The sequence below is a fragment of the Perca flavescens genome, chromosome 15 (genome assembly GCF_004354835.1).
Source record: "Perca flavescens isolate YP-PL-M2 chromosome 15, PFLA_1.0, whole genome shotgun sequence".
Lineage (NCBI taxonomy): Eukaryota > Metazoa > Chordata > Actinopteri > Perciformes > Percidae > Perca > Perca flavescens.
In genome coordinates, this window is record NC_041345.1 from 33,517,093 (window position 1) to 33,538,654 (window position 21,562).

General features: G+C 45.9%; 1 protein-coding gene across 2 annotated transcripts; it reads left to right on the top strand.

Moving 5' to 3' along the window:
* The first annotated feature begins 2,288 nt into the window (after nucleotides 1–2,288).
* On the top strand, nucleotides 2,289–19,877 carry kpnb1 (karyopherin (importin) beta 1). 2 transcript variants are annotated; one of them, XM_028599137.1, is made up of 22 exons: nucleotides 2,289–2,653; nucleotides 3,556–3,614; nucleotides 6,714–6,896; nucleotides 7,494–7,694; nucleotides 7,872–8,024; nucleotides 8,250–8,309; nucleotides 8,489–8,578; nucleotides 9,103–9,219; nucleotides 9,318–9,419; nucleotides 9,938–10,162; nucleotides 10,377–10,568; nucleotides 10,793–10,923; nucleotides 11,552–11,699; nucleotides 11,931–12,002; nucleotides 12,466–12,610; nucleotides 14,781–14,863; nucleotides 15,510–15,617; nucleotides 15,994–16,137; nucleotides 16,566–16,671; nucleotides 17,215–17,329; nucleotides 17,798–17,959; nucleotides 18,235–19,877. In XM_028599137.1, coding segments are annotated over exons 1-22 (2,637 nt in total). In that variant the 5' UTR covers nucleotides 2,289–2,613; the 3' UTR covers nucleotides 18,236–19,877. The 2 variants fall into 2 exon arrangements, with proteins under 2 accessions (XP_028454938.1, XP_028454940.1); XM_028599139.1 differs by having other exon boundaries at nucleotides 9,103–9,213.
* The last annotated feature ends 1,685 nt before the right edge of the window (nucleotides 19,878–21,562 follow it).

Genomic DNA, 21,562 nt, shown 5'->3' on the forward strand with positions numbered 1-21,562 from the left:
CTGAATAGGATCAGTTGACCACAAACTGAATTTCACATTTAAAGCAAAAGAGTTAAAAATCAATGTGAGCTGCTGACGTTTGTGACGGGGGAGAAAACTAATATCTTTCCAGCTGGGACTGTTTTTATCTCACTGGCTGCACTGAGGGAGGGGAGGGGGGGGTAAACAAACAGCCAATCAGCACGGACTACAGCTACAGTAAAATCATTACAACATATGTTTTGTCAGGGTAAAGCTACACCGTGTCGCGTTAGCTACGCGGTGTCGTGTTAGCTTTGAGCATTAGTCCCGGTTACTGCTGTGTTACCTCTGCTGCTTCTGAAGAACAAAGACGTGAAACTAAATCTTCGATCCTTTAAAATAAGTCGAGAGAGCGAGCAGGAAAAACACCGTTGTGGCGAGCAAGTTAAAGTTGGCGAGCAAACTAGCAAAATTTATTTATAGAGCACCTTTTTACAGACACAAAATTACTCCCAGTCAAAGACATAACATGTAATAGTCTAGTAAATAAAGCACAGATAAAAAGACACATAAAGAGACCATAAACTCATTATGACAATGTTTACTGAGGTCATAAATCAAGTGAGAAGTGGGTCACTTTCTCAGAGACTTCTACAGAAACCGACCTCCTTTTGCAACCGCACTTGTCGCCCCCTGCTGGAATTCAGATAGAAAGCAGGTTTGAGGAGTCTTCCCCTGCAGGAATTCAGATATAATGCAGGTTTAAGGAGTCTCCCCCTGCTGGTAGTCAGATATAATACAGGTTTAAGGAGTCTCCCCCTGCTGGTAGTCAGATAGAAAGCAGGTTTAAGGAGTCTCCCCCTGCTGAAATTCAAATAGAAAGCAGGTTTAAGGAGTCTCCCCCTGCAGGAATTCAGATAGAAAGCAGGTTTAAGGAGTCTCCCCCTGCAGCAATTCAGATATAATGCAGGTTTAAGGAGTCTCCCCCTGCAGGAATTCAGATATAATGCAGGTTTAAGGAGTCTCCCCCTGCAGGAATTCAGATAGAAAGCAGGTTTAAGAAGTCTCCCCCTGCAGGAATTCAGATATAATGCAGGTTTAAGGAGTCTCCCCCTGCTGGAATTTAGATAGAAAGCAGGTTTAAGGAGTCTCCCCCTGCTGGAATTCAGATATAATGCAGGTTTAAGGAGTCTCCCCCTGCTGGAATTCAGATATAATGCAGGTTTAAGGAGTCTCCCCCTGCTGGAATTTAGATAGAAAGCAGGTTTAAGGAGTCTCCCCCTGCTGGTAGTCAGATAGAAAGCAGGTTTAAGGAGTCTCCCCCTGCTGAAATTCAAATAGAAAGCAGGTTTAAGGAGTCTCCCCCTGCAGGAATTCAGATAGAAAGCAGGTTTAAGGAGTCTCCCCCTGCAGCAATTCAGATATAATGCAGGTTTAAGGAGTCTCCCCCTGCAGGAATTCAGATATAATGCAGGTTTAAGGAGTCTCCCCCTGCAGGAATTCAGATAGAAAGCAGGTTTAAGAAGTCTCCCCCTGCAGGAATTCAGATATAATGCAGGTTTAAGGAGTCTCCCCCTGCTGGAATTTAGATAGAAAGCAGGTTTAAGGAGTCTCCCCCTGCTGGAATTCAGATATAATGCAGGTTTAAGGAGTCTCCCCCTGCTGGAATTCAGAAGAGAAAGCAGGTTTAAGGTACTCATTTTATGTTTGTTTTTTACAGATTTTCTTAAAAACACGAAAATATAAAAACTACTTTAAAAAGTCAAAGTACACAAAAAACTACTCAATAACTAACGTGAGTAAATGTAACTGTTTGTTTTATATCATGAATGTATTTATTTTTCAGTTATATAACGAAAATCATTGTAAACAGTTTTCCTTCTTTGTGATATTTTACTGAATAAAAAAAAAAAAAATCTGGATTTAGGTTGGAGACGGAGGAACAAACGGGCTCGGGCGGAGAGGCCAGTGAGAGGAGTGTACTGCTGCGTTCAAGTGTTGCTCGTAAACTCCAATGAATAGGTTTTTTCAATCTTTTCTCGACATATCCGGTTCATTTTTTTATCTTTATTTGAAACTATACAAGTGACTTTCTTATTTATTTCAAATACATTGACAATGTGAGTTGTTGATGTTCCCACTGATCATAATCAAATTTTTTTCTGATTATACTCAAATACTTTTATTAAAGGAACATTTCCACTGCGGTACTTATACTTATATACATACTACTTATATGGTAGCAGTACTTTTACTGCTAGTAGGCTACTCTCTCTATATATATAGTATTCTCTGCGTTAACTGTGTAGTATTGAAAAATCCACCAGTCCTTGAAGGCGGCACGTCGCCCTACCAGCCGTCAGTGCGTGATATCCTTCCGCGGGAGAGAAGCGCGCGGCCCTTTCCCTCCCGACAACACAGGATGCAAGCGGGCGGCGGTGAAGCTACGAGACGTTAACATTTAACGGACCATCCGAGTGAAAGTGAAAAACAACCGTGCTGTAAACCGGGGAAACTCTCCCGCCTCTTTTATCACCGACCGATCCCGCCCTGTGGCCAACTGACAGAGCTCGGTGGAAGAAATATAATCCGCCGTGAACCCTGAAACTGTGCAGCTTGTGACGGAGAGAAGCGAGAGAGCGAGCCGGGGGAATGGAGCTCATCACTATCCTCGAGAAGACCGTCTCTCCAGGTGAATATCAGCCGCCCTGTGAGGCTGTATCTCGGGGGGGTTTAGCTCGGCTGAACCGGTGAAAGTTTGAAGGAGGGAAATGCCTCGCTAGCGGGCTGCTAGCTCGTAATGCTAACCCAGCTAACGTGACGGCCTCAATCATCGCAGATAACGCCTGTGACTGAGCAATCTGCCCGGCGTCTTATTGCAGCGTGACAGTGTAGCTCACCTGGAATCTAAATACGTTGTCGTGAAATACTAATGCGGATGTAGCTCCGTGGAGGCTAATATGTGTGTGACAGCTGCATGTAGCTGAGGAGGAGCCGCGCGACCTGCTGCCCATGCCTCCCTGTGTAGCTGCTTTGCTAGCTTGTTAGCCGTTAGCATGTAGCTAGCATTCAAACTATCGGCCGCTTCTTCCTTTTACGCCTGTCCCGGCTAACGTTCATTTTGAGCCGCTGAGAAAAGAGAAAAGTCGCCCAGTTGTTGTTTCAAGCACCCCCGCGCGTCTTTAAACCGAGTTAATGTTCTTTTAACCGGTTTGTTGTTTGTCCTGAAAACTTTACTCAGTCACTCCAAACGTGTCCCGGCGGCCGGCTAACGTTAGCATGCTAACATTAAGGCTAGCATGCTAATGAATCTCTCGCTTCACGGTGGCTAACGCGCACGTTGGAGCCTCGCCGTGTTTCTCCAGCCGGACGGGGCATTGTACCGTGAGTGGAATTAAACCGTGAGGTCACTCATTAGTGGATGTTAACCGGAATTTTTCCGTGTCGTGTGTTTTTAGCAGCTGTTAGAAAGTGTTTCTGTTTCACCACCCAGTTCACGGTCTACCCCTGTGTTAGCTTCCGTGTGTTAGCCTTCCTGCTAACGGACCTGTCGGCTAATTAGCTAATATTAACCTCTTCCCCTCCTGTCCTCAGATCGGAATGAACTGGAGGCGGCGCAGAAGTTTCTGGAGCAGGCGGCGATAGAGAACCTGGTTAGTATGGCGGTGGGGTTGCTGGTGGTGATGGGGTAAGCTAACTGGGGAGGCAGCATGGATGGAGCTTCTGTTCTGCTGGTCCTCCACCCACACCCTCCCTATTAACACACAAACATATAGACAGACTGACACAGGCAGACTGCTAGCGTTTTCATGGAGGAAGTTTCACCCTTATTCTTATTAAACATGGTTCATCGTTAGCTTTTGACATTTTTAAAAACCGTGAAACAAACACGTTCTACTGTGAGATTTCCCTTCATGTTTTCCCGTTAAACCTTCTGTATAATAAATAATATATTCACATGTTGGCTGATTGAGTTGAGTCTCTGGGAGGCTTCATCCAGAACACCAGTCTAAAAAGTTTACTTGATAACCTTGTTTCTGGGATCTTTTTGATCTCTGAATAGGATTTCAACTCTAGGGTTTACAAAAATATCACCATACGTACTTGAATTGATCTCCGTCAGGACAACAAATTCACCTTCACTCCGGAAATGCGTGTTCCTCTGGAGTGTTTTAATCCAGTGATCTTTTTCTAATCTTAAAGGTCCACTGTATAGGGATTTTGCCCATGTAGCGGTGAAATTGTATTTTGCGTTCAAACGAATAGTGCTCTCTAGCGCCTCGCTTTTTCAAATGCGTGTTGCAACTACGGTAGCTGTTATGTGTCCCGTTGCCTTTTTTGGCGACGCGGGTTCCTTCTCCTGTGGCTCGGCATAAGTATGATCCTCCATTATGAACTTCACGCCGTGCGCCTAGGTGGTTAAAATAGGGTTGTGATGACTGTGCAAAGTGATGGTGATGCTGCAGTCCCCTGACCAGCTGCACCAGGAAAGAAACTAACAGAAAAAAATGCTTAAATGCTGCTGTGTAGTGATATTCACTACCAACAAAGCTTTTTTTGGGGGCGGGGGGGATTTTTGCCCATGCACGATTCCGCTGGTGAATGATATCCAAAAGTCTGAATCAGTGTGACATCATGACTTCACGTAAATGTACGCATTTGGAGCTATCCACGTGCATGTCTACGCCGTATACAGCGGACGGGTTGGGTTTAGGAAAAGAACGGGACGGTTGAGTTTAGGTAACGTGACACGCAGGACCTGATCCCCGGTCTCCTGGGTGAAAGTCCTGTGTTTTCCGACCAACCTCCCTATGCTGATTTTCGCCCTTTCATACTACTCGCTACCGTTCTTTTCTCAGGAGAGCTTGGCGTACGTTGGCACGCAGTCCCAAGGTAATGTAAGTCAATGGAGGCCAAACGGTGTTGATAAACACGCTACAAAGCGAGTATGCATCTTGATAACACGCCAAAAAGGCATACGAATTGGCGTGTGATACATAGGCCACTTCAGGAGATCAGTCTGCTTGTTTTGGTTTGAATGCAGCGTAACGTGCTAAATGAGAAGCCACAGGAACATGAGTTGTTTAGTCAAACCGCAGCTTGTAGAGGTGAAGCGCTGTGGGTGTGAAGAGCTGCAGAGGAGGATGTTGAAGCTCAAACACGGAGGGAAGTTCTGCCGACTCATGATGCACCAGAGAGCATGATGGGACCTTTCCATTCATGACACAGCACTTCTCTCTCTCTCTCTCTCTCTCTCTCTCTCTCTCTCTCTCTCTCTCTCTCTCTCTCTCTCTCTCTCTCTCTCTCTCTCTCTCTGAGAGCTAAGTGAAGCTTAATTCTTCTTCGCTTCAACGTGTTTTAAACAATCATGTAAACGCAGCCTGCAGATTTTAAAACTGTTTATATTATTAATGATTAACCTTTAACAGACAGTTAAGACTTTGAGCCATTAATACTATCAGACAGTTATTAATCTAAGTTCAATGAGAATTGTGCATTCTGTCCATACTGTTTGACAAAACTCAGACTCAAAAAGTGATATTGCATTTTATTTCAGACATTTACTATTTGAATCCTACCACTCACCTAAAGCATTATTAGGAACACCTGTTAAATTTCACATTGATGCAATTATCTAATCAACCAATCACACGGCAGCTGCTTTAATGCATTCAGGGGTGTGGTCCAGGTCTAGACCATCTCCTGAACTCCAAACTGAATGTCAGAATGGGAAAGAAAGGTGATCAGAGCAACTTTGAGCGTGGCATGGTTGTTGATGCCAGATGGGCTGATCTGAGTATTTCACAGTCTGCTCAGTTACTGGGATTCTCACCCACAACCATTTCTAGGGTTTACAAAGAATGGTCTGAAAAAGGAAAAACATCCACTATGCTGCAGTCCTGGGGGGCGAAAATGCCTTGTTGATGCTAGAGGTCAGAGGAGAATGGGACGACTGATTCCAGCTGATAGATCAGCTTTGACTCAAATAACCACTCGTTACAACCGAGGTATGCAGCAAAGCATTTGTGAAGCCACAACACGAACAACCTTGAGGTGGATGGGCTACACGAGCAGAAGACCCCACGGGGTACCACCCATCTCCACTAAAAATAGGAACATGAGGCTACCATTTGCACGAGCTCACCAAAATTGGACAGTTGAAGACTGTAAAAAATGTTGCCTGGTCTGATGACTGTCAATTTCTGTTGAGACATTCAGATGGTAGAGTCAGAATTTGGCGTAAACAGAATGAGAACATGGATCTGTCATGCCTTGTTACCACTGGGCAGGCTGCTGGTGTTGGGGGTGGTGTAATGGTGTGGGGGGTGCCATCCTATCAATATGGGCCAACATTTCTAGAGAATGCTTCCAGCCCCTTGTTGAATCAATGCCATGAAGAATTAAGGCAGTTCTGAAGGTGAAAGGGGGTCAAACACGGTCTTAGTAGGGTGTTCCTAATAATCCTGTTAGGTGAGGGTATATGACATAAAGACTTTGGTAAAGTCACCAAAACAGTTCGTACAACACATCACAAGTTAAGCTTTGTTTTCTAAACAGATTTGAGGAATTTCTTTTCTTTCTCAATCCATGCACACATGTCCCTGGAGATCTCACATTTTCTTGGGTCTCTGTCTGCCTCTCTCTTTCTCTCTCTGTGTCTCCCTCTCTCTCCATGTCTGTCTGTCTCTCTCCCTCTCTCTCTGACTCCCTCTCTGTAACGTCTGTGATGTTGTATGTTTGTCCTCCCTCAGCCTACATTCCTGGTGGAGTTGTCCAAAGTGTTGGCCAACCCGGGGAACACGCAGGTGGCTCGCGTTGCTGCCGGTCTGCAGGTGAAGAACTCTCTGACGTCCAAAGACCCCGACGTGAAGACGCAGTACCAGCAGAGATGGCTGGCCATCGACGGCAACGCTCGCCGCGAGATCAAGAACTACGTAAGCACCCCCACTGTGTTAATTCACACACAACGCAACAGATATTAGAGACAGGTACAGGGACGTGTGTTAGAATTCCATAAAGCTGTATCAAAGTCAAATGTAAGGTAGAAGAACATTATAAAGACACAACAGCTGTACACGCTGTATAAAAACTACCTGTGAATATTAATCTCATTGGTCCTGAGATTTTCTACATTATTACACACACACGCAATATTATACTAGGAACATACCTCGTATAAAGACTACTATAGCCATTGTTAGCAATACAGGTTGATAACAACTCATTAGGCTGTCTGTTTGTGCATACAAACAGCGGAGCAACATGTCCCCAGATAGAAGTTGGACAGGACTGAGTGTATGACTGGTTTAGTGAGACCCAGATAAGACCGTAGAGCTAATAACTGCATGTTAATGCAGCTTTCAGAACTGTTGAATCACTGTCTGAGTTCAGGGGGGCATGTGTCCAACTATGCCAGAGTACAAATGGAACACGCTATTGGTCTCTTGTAACACAATATGGATTTCTAGTGCTAAGTTGCCCAGCGTTACTCTGTCGTGGCGTTTAACCGTCCGTTTGTCTCTGTGCGGCAGGTTTTACAGACTCTGGGCACGGAGACGTACCGGCCCAGCTCGGCGTCGCAGTGCGTCGCCGGCATCGCCTGCGCTGAGATCCCCGTTAACCAGTGGCCCGAGCTGATCCCACAGCTGGTGGCCAACGTCACGGACCCGTCCAGCACCGAACACATGAAGGAGTCCACGTTGGAGGCCATCGGGTACATCTGCCAGGACATCGTGAGTCATCACTAAACACTTGTGTCAGAATCCTCTCGTATGTTTGAAACCCAGACTCCCTCCTCTGTTTATTCACACGTTAATATTTACTGAGTGCTGTCCCAGCAGGAACATCGTGTCAGACCTGAGAGTTGTTAGCAGAGACTGTGCGTGTTAATGTGGTTCTGGTGCCTTCAGGACCCGGAGCAGCTGCAGGAGAACGCCAACCAGATCCTGACGGCCATCATCCAGGGCATGAGGAAGGAGGAGCCCAGTAACAACGTGAAGCTGGCCGCGACTAACGCTCTGCTCAACTCGCTGGAGTTCACTAAAGCCAACTTTGACAAGGAGGTAACCTGACACACACAGACGCACTCACTGAGTCACGCACACAGACACACTCACTAATAGTCTCACTCACTCACTCACTCACACAGACACACACTCACTGAGACACAGACACATTCACATGGGTATGCAGAGTTCAACATTGTTTCTTGATGCCCCGGGGAAAGTAAAATGCCACGTTGTGAATGTAAACAATTTGTAAAAAAAAAAATTCTTCCTGTGTTTCAGACGGAGAGACACTTCATCATGCAGGTGGTGTGTGAAGCGACGCAGTGTCCCGACACCAGAGTGAGTCTTTGAACGCTTAATAAACAGGCTGATACTTGGTGGTTTCCAGTGTTGTAATTAGGGAGGTCCCGATCACCGAATCAAAGACAATTTCTTTTCTTTTTTTAACTGATCAGGGATCTAACCATGTTGTGTTGAGGTGCGTGTGTTCTGACCGTTTGTCCCCGTGTTGTGTTCAGGTGCGTGTGGCGGCCTTACAGAACCTGGTGAAGATCATGTCTCTGTATTATCAGTACATGGAGACGTACATGGGACCAGCGCTGTTCGCGGTGAGAACATTTCTTTATACTGAGAGATCTGTGTTTGATCATCATGTCTAAATAAAGGTGGAAGTTATAAACGGCATTTTGAACAAAAATCCGGATTTTAATCATGTCTTTCCTTCTCGTCTTCCTCCTTTCCTTTTTCCCTCTCTCCTTTCCTCTTGTCTCCCTACTTTCCTCTTGCCTCCCTCCTTCCCTTCCCTTGCCTCGCTCCCTCCATCCTCATGCCTTCCCTTCTCTTGCCTCCCTCCTTCCCTTCCCTTGCCTCGCTCCCTCCATCCTCATGCCTTCCCTTCTCTTGCCTCCCTCCTTCCCTTCCCTTGCCTCGCTCCCTCCATCCTCATGCCTTCCCTTCTCTTGCCTCCCTCCTTCCTTGCCTCCCTCCTTCCCCTGCCTCCGTCCTGTTGCCTTCCTCTTTTCCTTCCCTTGCTTCCATCCTCTTCCCTCCTTCCCTCTCTCCTCTTTTCTCCCTCCTTCCCTTGCTTGCCTCCCTCTTTCCTCCCTCCTTTCCTTCCTTTGCCTCCCCCCAGATCACCATTGAGGCGATGAAGAGCGATATAGATGAGGTGGCACTGCAGGGCATTGAGTTCTGGTCCAACGTGTGTGACGAGGAGATGGACCTGGCCATTGAGGCCTCAGAGGTCTGTGTAAGCAGACTTTGTTAAGTTAACGTTGTGATCCAACTTCCAGTTTGTTAAAACCACGCCCCTTTTGACTGTGGTCTGTCGCTCTCGTCCAATGGCAGGCCTCGGAGCAGGGACGCCCCCCCGAGCACACCAGCAAGTTCTACGCTAAAGGTGCTCTGCAGTACCTGGTCCCCATCCTGACGCAGACACTCACCAAACAGGTAAGACAGGTTCTCCTGCCGTTATAGCGGGAAGGTGTTTAGGTGCAGCTGCTAAGCCCAATGAATGGAACTAAAAGACTTTTCTCAGATCTGAGCATTGTAGTTGGACTTCTTTAGCTTTGTTTTGTCTTTAAGCTTTTTGAGTTTCTGTTCTAGCTTTTCAAACAGACCACAAAGAGACACAAACAGACCACAAAGAGACACAAACTGACTACAAAGAGACACAAGCTGACCAGAAACACGTTTACAGAGAGACTCATGTTTTAGGGAAATTGCATTTTTCTTTTTTGAGAAAGTGTAACAATTTCTAAAGGAAGGACAACATTACATTTCCTTACTAGGTGGTTTAAAAAAAAAAAGTTCTTAAATTGACTTTTGAGAATCCTGGTGGATCTTGTCAACGTTGAGAAGGAACATGTGTAGTTTAATGCTCGTGTTAAAGCCGTGAAAACCACCCCCAGCTGTGTTCTGTTGTACCAGACCCCGCCGTATAACCTTTGACCTGAATTCTCGTGCAGGACGAGAACGACGACGATGACGACTGGAACCCGTGCAAGGCGGCGGGCGTGTGTCTGATGCTGCTGGCCACCTGCTGCGAGGACGACGTGGTTCCTCACGTCCTGCCTTTCATCAAAGAACACATCAAACACCCCGATTGGCGCTACAGAGACGCCTCCGTCATGGCCTTCGGATCCATTCTGGAAGGACCCGAACTAAACCAACTAAAACCCCTCGTCATACAGGTCAGACGCTCCCCACTTAAAGGGCAACTTTAGGATGTATTTGGACTCTAACTGCTGCCAAACATTAGTCCTGTAGGGTTACTTTACAGCTTGGTTCTGGTTTTAATACTGGACCAGTTTCACAGATTGTTGTTCCATCAGACACACAAACATGGAGACAGAGGGTCCAGGTTGAAATAACACTGAGTCACTAACGGTTCCGTTGTCCCTGCAGGCAATGCCGACGCTGATCGAGCTGATGAAGGACCCCAGCGTGGTGGTGAGGGACACCACGGCGTGGACGGTGGGGAGGATCTGCGAGCTGCTGCCTGAAGCCGCCATCAACGACGTTTACCTGGCGCCGCTGCTGCAGTGTCTGATCGAAGGCCTGGGGGCCGAGCCCCGAGTCGCCTCCAACGTCTGCTGGGTGAGCTGCTGCGACCTGTCTCTGTGACCCTGGGGTTTGCCCCCCCACCGCCTTTTACGTTTGATGCCTTTTCTACTGGGTTTTTCGGTTTGTGGTGTTTTTTTGTGACCCTTTTGTCACTTTGTGTTTTTTTTTTTTTTTGTCTCTGAAACCATCTGAACCACAACTTCCTGTTTCCACCCACACAAACAGACCTCTAACTCCCCCGTTTCCTCCCCCGTAAGGCTTTCTCATCCCTGGCTGAAGCAGCATATGAAGCCACGGATGCCGCAGAGGACGCAGAGGAGCCCAGCACCTACTGTCTGTCCTCGTCCTTCGAGATCATCGTCCAGAAACTTTTGGAGACCACAGACAGGTCAGAACACCATTTACACACAGCCACAAAGTGCTTCACTGGAGATTATTTATTTCAGACTTATGTTTTAAATATTCTGGGGGGTTGTGTGTATTGTCTGTGATGATAAATCATGCACCACGCTGACTCGTGATGTAAAACGAACCATATTTATCTGAGACCTCCACACTCTGACCTCTTTGTGTCCACGCCTCTCTATATTCTCCATACTCAGTTGATATTGCAGTAGCAAAAACCCAATCTGCTATCTTGTGCAGCCCTATCACAGACATGTTTACAATATGTGACTGAAATCCTGAGTGTTGGGCTCCTGTCCTCTCAATCCTCTGGTGGTTCTACAACTCAGTCTGAGCTTTTTGTCAAGCTAGAGTAGTTTCTGTCGCCTCCATGAGGAAGACTGACTAACTACAGGGAATTTGGGAATGTCTTCAAACATCCACACACACAACCTTAATTTAAAGGTCATAAACACGTTTTTAGATGAACACAGATGGAGACTGTTGGGTAAACATTTGAGACTGTTAAATACACAGATAAAGTATTTGTAGCTTTTGTGAATGAGTTATAGATGAACAAAAATGTAAACGTTGTGGCTGTAGTTGTGATGATGTTGGTGTTTGTCGTGCAGACCGGACGGTCACCAGAACAACCTTCGCTCTGCAGCCTACGAGGCTCTGATGGAGATCGTCAAGAACAGCGCCAAGGACTGTTACCCCGCGGTGCAGAAAACCACGCTGGTCATCATGGAGAGGCTGCAGCAGGTCCTGCAGATGGAGGTCAGCCGTGTGTGTGTGTGTGTGTGTGTGTGTGTGTGTGTGGTCTGTGATGATAAATCACGCACCACGCTGACCGTGATGTAAAACAAACCACATTTATCTGAGACCTCCACACTTTAATTTCTTCTTTGATGACTTCCTGTAGTTAGTGAACACATAAATAACAAACTCTAAATGTTTAAAAAGCTGCGTCCCCTTCCTGTGCAATGACGTCACTTCCTGTGTCCCCAGTCTCACATCCAGAGCACCTCGGACAGAATCCAGTTCAACGACCTGCAGTCGCTGCTGTGTGCCACTCTACAGGTGAGATGCTCTTACTTTAGTAGGCACTCACTGAGTTCCCATTCAACAACAGTTTAGCTTGAATAGAAGAGATTCTACAATTGCACAAGGTTCCCTCTTTCCTGCTACTGTATTAAAATGATCAATGTTTACATTAAGGCAGTTACATTAATGTACTTTTTATTGAACGTGAACACGATAAAGTGCAGCTTACAGTCCGAGAGTCGGAGGTGACAGAGGGACTCCTTTTTAAAATCACCAAACCGGTTTCTCCTTCACTGAATTTTTTAGCCCAACTTTTGAGCATTATTTAAACTTCTTCCCGACAAGCTAGCGTGACCGTTTCAGTTGATATGATACAGACAGATTAAATGGATAACTGGTCATTCAAATGAAAATCCATTTGTTTTAAACCCAGCCCTAGTAAAGCCAGAGGCGTTGTGTTCACGCTCTTATTTGTGACATTCTGTGTGTGTTGCTGCAGAACGTCCTGCGTAAAGTGCAGCATCAGGATGCCCTGCAGATCTCAGACGTGGTGATGGCGTCTCTGCTCCGGATGTTTCAGAGCACCGCCGGCTCTGGGGGAGTCCAGGAGGACGCTCTGATGGCCGTGTCTACGCTGGTGGAAGGTACACGCTCGGAAACATGCATACGCAGAGACATACACACACGCAGAAACACACATACACACATTTAGTTCATTACTCGGTGAAATGTCAACTCACAAGGTTATCGTTCAGTGTGACATCATCTTTATCTCTGATCAAATGTTAAGAAGTCAGATATTCCAGGGGTGTGTGTGTGGTCTGTGATGATAAATCATGCACCACACTGACTCGTGATGTAAAACGAACCACATTAATCTGAGACCTCCACACTCTGACCTCTTTGTCTCCATGTTGCTCTGTAACACAGGGTTGGGGGTTAGACTCTGTAGTTTGTAGGGCTGTCCTCGACTAAAGAAATTCTTAGTTGACTAATACTTATACGATTTTGTCGACTAATCGATTAGTTAATTTAATTGACAGAGCTGAGAGCTTTGAGAGGTGGTTAAGACTAGAAAAGCACAATATAAATGTAGTTAATTAACCATCTGTAAAACTGAGTTTCTCCACAATTGATCCTGCAAAAGCACCACTTTAAATTTTGTGTTTACCATAAATGTGCTCAGAAGTTTCTTTGAAATAAGTAATCAAGCATGAATAAGCATAAAAAATGACTACCGTATTTTCCGCACTATAAGGCGCACTTAAAAGCCTTTAATTTTCTCAAACGACAGTGCGCCTTATAATCCGGAGCACCTTTATATATGCATCAACCTCAAGGATCACTGTCACGTTGACGGGACACTGCGTCGCTGTAACCTCGATTTAAACTTCCACTCATTCGCGTTTTTATAATTGTAGCATTACATCTTCAAAATATACAGCCATGCGACACACCAATTGAAAGCTTAGCCTCTAATGATTAATTTAAGCCCACATACAAAGCATAAGATGATTTATAGCAGTTACACAACTGTTACAAAGTAACAGAAAATAAAACAATTCAGCCGTAATCTGTGCAGGTGTCGAGAGTGCATCCATACCTGTTTTCGTTGTCCTTTCAGCAACAGTGGTATTTTGCCCAAAACGTGATTTTCATAAATCCACAAGAGTCCAAGGAAATGTAATATCCAAACTTTATATTCCAAAACGATCTGTTCGCCTCACTATGTTTAAGTTTCTGGCCGAATCACAACGGAAAAACACGAAAGTGTTATTGCCGCTAGCTTCTCTGCCCAGCTTGCTACATGATCGATGTGGGCGTCATCGTATTCCCGAGCTTCTAAGCTTTCTATTGGTAGCTCATATTAGCCAATCGTTCAGGTTTGCCTCTGATCTGGCCAATGGAAGCGGGCAAGCCGATGACATGTCAGGGGCCACGTTGAGACGATCGACATTTTCTCGGACCACTTAGATTTAAATGCTATAAGACCTGTCTATCTTTTTAGCCAATGAGCAGACAATTTGATTGATATGCAATATGGGCATGACATTCATTAACATTAACGTTACCATGGGAGTGAACGGAGTTGTCAGAACGCTTAATAAAGTTTGACTTTATCTGACTGTTTTGTTGACATTCCCTTTAGCACAGCTCCATCTAGTGGATGTATAACGCAACCCCAGTCAAACGTTTGACTGCAGTATCTTCTATTCTATGCGCCTTTATAATCCGGTGCGCCCTATATATGAAAAAAGTTCTAAAATAGGCCGTTCATTGAAGGTGCGCCTTATAATCCGGTGCGCCTTATAGTGTAGAAAATACGGTAATCGACTAAAGAAATCTTAGTCGACTAAGACCAAAACGACCGATTAGTCGACTAATCGACTAAGAGGTGGCAGCCCTAGTATTTTAAAGGTGCAGTAGTTGAGCCTTATGAAACTACCTTTCTGTCATATCTGCTGAAACTGACCCTATGTTCCAGTAGAACTACATGAAGCACCACCTTCGATGTTCACATTTTTGGGCTAACTCCTGGATCTTCACAATCCTACCTACAGCACCTTTAATACACACGGAGGCACAAACACGCACATATTGCTATGCCGATGGAAAAATGCTATCTTGTGCAGCCCTATCACAGACACGTTTACAATATGTGACTGAAATCCTGAGTGTTGGGCTCCTGTCCTCCTAAATCCTCTGGTGGTTCTACAACTCAGAACAAGCTTCTTTTTTTTGTAATAACTACATGAAAAGCATGTTGAAATGGTCTGTACCAAAACATTCTGTGTGTGTGTGTGTGTGTTTCAGTTCTAGGCAGCGACTTCCAGAAATACATGGATGCCTTCAAGCCTTTCCTGGGAATCGGACTGAAGAACTACGCTGAGTATCAGGTCTGTCTCTCTCTCTCTCTCTCCGCCTGCTTATTAGAATTTGTTAGATCTGGTTCCGTTTGCTGTTTAAGAACTCTGAATGAATCCCAACACAGACTAGTAATCGGAGAAGATTCTTGTCTTCAGCGATAGTTGTCTGTACTTGTGAAAATCTTCAGCTTTTTTGACATCCACCGTGTGCCCACCCATGTTGTGATGGCGAGGTGACGTCGTGTTCCTCTTCCTGACTGCAGTGGATCAGGAGGATTTTACGACGTCGCAGAGAAACGAGTCTGTTTCACCCAGAATGCTTCAGGCTGCCGCCACACTCACAGCGTCCTGGTTTTGCGAGACTCGACAAAATCCCAAACAAACTGCTGGTTTTAGAACTTTGTGCTGCTTCTGGAACGGGATGTGGTGGTCGTTGCTCTAGAGCCAGACCATCAGCTCTTTAATGTAAAGAATGTTAAGGATAAAATCCGAATGTAAATAATCTTAAGTACTCAGACAGGGTTTCCCCCCAAGCTCTGGCCAGTCAGTTCCTTCAGTAACCGAATCCAGGAAGGAATCGTGAAATGGAGAATTTAAAAAAGCTATAGGACAGATTGCATAAGGCCCCTGTGGCTGTTTGGAGGTGATGTAGGTGATGACGCTGCTGTGTTTGCAGGTCTGTCTGGCGGCTGTGGGTCTGGTGTGTGACCTGTGCAGAGCTCTTATGTCCAACATCCTGCCGTTCTGTGACGAGATCATGCAGCTGCTGCTGGAGAACCTCGGGGTGAGGAGACCTGTCTGTCTGCCTGTCTGTGTCTCTCTCTGTCTCTCAATGAAAACGTGTTGCCAAAGCAGTTAACAGAATTCACTCTCACTCAGACTCTCTGTCCTCCTGTCTGTATGTCTGTCTCTTTTTGTTCATTCATCGTTCACTTTCTTCTTATGGATCCATCAACGTGTGTGTGTGTGTGGTCTGTGATGATAAATCATGCACCACGCTGACCGTGATGTAAAACGAACCACATTTATCTGAGACCTCCACACTTTCACTTCCTCTTTGACTTCCTGTAGTTTGTGTGCGTGTTACATTTATTCAGCTGACAGTTTTTATCCAGAGCCACTCATAATAATTGTGTGTGTGTGTGTGTGTGTGTGTTCAGAACGAGAACGTGCACCGGTCGGTGAAGCCTCAGATCCTGTCGGCGTTCGGCGACATTGCTCTGGCCATCGGAGGAGAGTTTAAGAAATACCTGGACATCGTCCTGGACACGCTGCAGCAGGCATCTCAGGCACAGGTGGACAAGGTAAACACACACACAAGTATATACACACTCGCACACACAAATATTCAACTTTATTCATTTAAAAAAAAAAAAAACCCTGGCACATATCAGACCTGTCTGTCTATCCATCAACTTGTTTCTGAACGTGTGTGTGTGGTCTGTGATGATAAATCATGCACCACGCTGACTCGTGATGTAAAACCAACCACATTTATCTGAGACCTCCACACTCTGACCTCTTTGTGTCCACGTTTCTCTGTAGTTTAATACAGAATCACAGGGTCGGGGGTTAGAGCTCCTCCTCTAACACCCAGAACCCCAAACTGCTCCTTGTCCAATCGGAGCTTCAGTTTTGTTTGTTTTTAAAGGTTGTTTTTAATTTGCTGAATAAAATTTCTTTGAAGAGAATTGTTGACACGTTCAAAGGGAATCTGTGTGTTTGTGTGTAGACGGACTACGACATGGTGGACTACCTGAATGAGTTGAGGGAGGGCTGTCTGGAGGCGTACACCGGCATCATCCAGGGCCTGAAGGGGGACCAGGAGAACGTGCACCGTAAGATACACGCACACTAAACATGGTCTTTATCAGAATGAGATACACACTCCCTCACACAGCCGCTACATGCTACTACATATGGTCTTCATCAGAATAAGAGCAGGAACGTGATGGGACTTTAAACCTAGTCCGAGAGCTGAACTAATAGCATGTTGTGATGGCGAGGTGACGTCGTGTTCCTCTTCCTGACTGCAGTGGATCAGGAGGATTTTACGACGTCGCAGAGAAACGAGTCTGTTTCACCCAGAATGCTTCAGGCTGCCGCCACACTCACAGCGTCCTGGTTTTGCGAGACTCTACAAAATCCCAAACAAACTGCTGGTTTTAGAACTTTGTGCTTCTTCTGGAACCAGTTTTAACTTTGATTTTCCTCTTCCTCACACCCATCCCTCAACTCTTGTTTCTCTTCCTCTACTCCTTACACCCTCTCTTCCTTCCTTACCTTTTTAAATCTCCTATTTGTCCTTGACACCTCTGTTATTGTCTCTTCTCCTTGTCTCCTCTCTATGTCCTTGTCTCCTCTGTCCTTGTCTCCTGTAGCTGATGTGATGTTGGTTCAGCCCCGGGTGGAGTTTATTCTCTCCTTCATCCATCACATCGCCGAGGATGAAGATCACTCAGACGGAGTGGTGGCCAATGCTGCTGGACTCATCGGGTAAGGGAGGGAGGGAGGGAGGGAGGGGAGGGGGACTGACAGGTCGTCCACACCTGTGGAAGCTTTATTGAACCATCTGTTAGTGATTTAATGTCTGTTTTCACTGTTGCAGCATGTTCAACATCTGTAATGTGCACAGATACTATTCCCAAAATCAACTTTTTTTGTAAATATTGTGACTTTTTCTTCTATAAAATAAATCTCCAGACTAGTTTTCAGATAAGAAGCTTGTGAGAGATGTGTGTGTGTGTGTTGGTCTGTGAAGAGAAATCATGCACCACTCTGACAGTGTGATGGAAAACTCAACCACATAATCTGAGACCAACACACACCATACAGTTTATCTTTTACTTTCATTAAACTAAAGAACTTGATCTTAATGATTCCTGTTTTCTTCATTTGTAGATTTTCCTCTTTAGGAAAAAGTACTGAATTAGTTTGTATTTTCCATTTTCTGTGCGTGTGTAGGGACCTGTGCACGGCGTTTGGTAAAGACGTGATGAAGCTGGTGGAGTTGCGTCCTCTCATCAACGACCTGCTGACGGAGGGCCGGCGCTCCAAAACCACCAAGACCAAAACGCTGGCCACCTGGGCCACCAAGGAGCTCCGCAAGCTCAAGAGCCAGGCCTGGTCAGATATAGAGCACACACACACACACACACACACAGGTGTATGTGTTTTCACATATGGAGAGGTGTGTGTTGTTGGTCTGTGAGGAGAAATCATGCACCACTCTGACAGTGTGATGGCCATCCCAACCACAACATCTGAGACCAACACACACCGTTACATAATCCCATTACATGAAATTGCCTTTTAGTTTTCTTAAAAACCCGTCCCACTTTGTTGAGGGCCCTAACCCAGAGAAGCCGCTGGTTGACCGCTTGTTTTTGTCTCGTCTGCAGATTGTCGGCGGCCGGGAAACGAGAGAGAGAACTTTGAGAGAGAGAGAGAGAGAGAGAGAGAGAGAGAGAGAGACATCAGTGAACAATGAGGACAAACTGCCCCACTGGAATCAACTCTTGTGTCTTTGTCGCCAGTGTCCGGTCCAAGCAGAAGTCACGTGACGTGTGTGTGTGAGAGAGAGAGAGAGAGAGACGTGTGAGAGAGAGAGACGTGTGAGAGATGATGACATCACACCACCTTCAGTTCCAGCAGGTGACGACTCCCCCTACCCCCCCGGCCCCCATAAACTCCCCCATCCTGTGGACTGGACTATGACTACCCCATCTCCCTCCCTTCTAAATAAAAAAAAAAACAAAACAATCTCACCTTCGAGCCCTCCTCCCACAATCCACCTCTCTCGCTGTCGCTGGGCTGTCACATGACGTCACCGCACTGCCGCCCTCCCCCGCCCCGGGGGGGGAGGGGGGAGGAGGGAGGAGGGGCGATAGATACAAAACACGACAACGAGAAAATAAGTCTTTTGTGGAATCAAAGATTTAAAAAAAGTCAAAAAAAATCTGAGCGGACTTTGTGGACTTCTGTGGAAAACTTTAGATTTTCTTTTTTTTTTTTTTTTTTTTGCTCTTATTTTTTCTTCTTTATCTTCTTCTTCCGAGCACTTAAAACAGCGAAGAAGATCCACCTGCTCCGTCTTCAGTGCTCTTATCAACAACTGCACTAAATTCCTACAAAATAAAAAAAAAAAAAAAAAAAAAAAGAAAGCAACAGGCGAAGAGGAATAGTGCGAGGAGCGAGTGCCAAACTGGGAATAGCTTAGTGGAAAATAAAAGGAGTGGAAGCGAGCTGCTGGTGAAGCGTTTCACTTTTTATTTCCCTACTGCATGCTGGTTTTTGGGAGAAGGGTCACTCACCAATTTTTCCTTTTTGCTTGTTTAAACAAAATTCAGAGAATTGAAGACGTTTGTATAAGGTTATATTTTTCCATTGCTATGATGAAAATAAAGTTAAAAAAAACAATAAATGATATGAAACATTCCCCGAGCAGTTCTGGTGATTTCGGTCCTTTTTTTTTTTTTTTTTTATTTCTTTTTGTCTGAGGACTAACATGTTTTTGGACTTTGCTGAACTTTGTTTACTCGCCGCCACAAAGAACCATGATTTTTTTTTTTTTTTTTTTTTTTTTTTAACTGACTTCATGGCTTGTTTTTTGGTAGCAGCAGCTCAGCGGCCGCTCCTCGCTCACGGGGGGAGTTTTTGTTTTGGGACGTTTTTCTAGTTTTCTGGGCTGCAGAAACCTGTGAGAAACGCTCGGCGCCGCCTGTCAGCCTCGCTCCGGGTCTGACCCGCTTCACTTTCCCTCTCGAACCATAACCAGACACAGACACACGGAGACTTCCCGTCACGGCTAACAAGTGGAAGCTCTCGTTGGGAAATAGTTGAACTTTCCTTTTTTTTGAGCTGAAAGTGAAGCGCTCCCAGCCTCGGAGAAGCTCTTATTTTGAAGAGGCGAGGCAGCCGTAGGAGGACGTACTCTTCCTGTGTTGATGAACCGATTTATTATTGATTGTGAATCATTAAAGCCAATCTGCTTTTTATTTCATATTCAACTTTAGTGAACTAATAAAGTCTATATTGTACTGAATGTTCTCTGCTGCTTCTTCATGACCACAGAGGGACAAGAACCACATTAAATATAATAAAGGTTTTAAAACCTGTTAAAGTCTTACATTTCATATTCTAAAGAGAAGTCCTTAAAGGTATAGAATTGTTAGAAAGGTCTGAATGTTTTCTTCTTTGGTAGGATTAAATAAATGCCGTGACGCCAAGAATGAATATTGTGAGGTTTACATTTACTTTATTTTTTTATTTTAGTTTAATAGCATCAGAGCTCTAAATGTGATACATATTTTATTCCTTTTATGTTAAGAGTACAAACACACTTCACAGAAAAGTTTTTATTTATTTCAGGTAACCTCACACACAACCCAATACCACTTTTTCCAGACTTATTTCCAGGGGAAAAAGTTAATTTATACTGTTTATTGATCCCCAGTGGGGAAATCACAATTTACACTTTGCTTTTTGAAATCACTACACACACATGCTATTCATGCACAAATGGAGAGATGTCAGAGTGAGTGGGGCTGCCAGTGCTGGACCAGCCTTGAGCGGTTAGGGGGTTACGGTGCCTTGCTCAAGAGCACCTGGCAGTACCCAGGAGGTGAACTGGCATCCACATTCTGTACTTTGGTCCATACTGGGACTTGAACCGGCGACCCTCCGGTTCCCAACCCAAGTCCCTACGGACTGATGTTCTGCCACCCCATCACTATTTGTGATATTTGTAATGTTACTCGGTAGATATGACTTTTCTCGGGCCTTAAATCCACCCTGATGTTGTGTTCTATAGACCATGAAGTTGGCAATCAATTCATCCTGGGTGGTGTCTATCAAATAAACTAAATAAATGAATGGACATTTTACAAAGTGGATATAGCCTAACTAATCGAATAATCACAGACACACCAACACCTCCGGTAGTGACGGAGGAGGCTCTCCGGTACCGGGAAGTGGTGAGCAGATAGCTAGAGGTTTCGGTTTCTTTCCGGTAATCAATCAGCTGATCGACTATTGATGTCTCCGCTGCGCAGCCGCCGCGCGCGCGCCCCCCGTCATCTTCACATCCGTGTTGTCTCACCGGAGGATGATGAGTCGGTAGGAGGCTAAAACTGCTAGCTAGCTCACGTAACGTTACCGGGCGGATTCTCATGTCTTTTCGCGTTCAGCGGAGCCGTTACCGTCACGAGCCGGTCCGGACCTTACATGGCGGTCGGTGGTCGGGGTCCCGTCCGGCTGCCCGGTGAGCTGAGCGGGGAGGATGCATCAGGTAGCCGCCGTTAGCTCCGTTAGCTCCGCAGCTGTATTTACATCGGTGTTATGTAAGAGAGGAGCCCGTTAGCTCCCGTTAGCTTGCCTTTAGCTTTCGTTAGCTAGCTAGCCGTTAGCAGCCGTTAGCTGTCAGGATGAATGACGCGCAGCAAGAAATGTCTCCGGACTTCGTCTTGATGCGTCTCGTGTCCGCGGCGGAGTACGACCGGCTGGACGAGCCCGACGACCTGATGTCCGGGGGCGGAGGGTTCGGGCCCGTTAAACCAGCGCTGGGTCACCGCGGTGGCCCCTCGCCGGGCCTCGGCTCGGCCTCCCCCCATTACAGCTCTCCGCTCCCCGGGAGGAGCGAGCTGTCCGCGGGGGCCCCGCTGACAGGCTCCGACGCGCCGCTGTCTCCGCCGCTGTCTCCGCCGGAGGACTTTGTGGACTTCCCAGTGC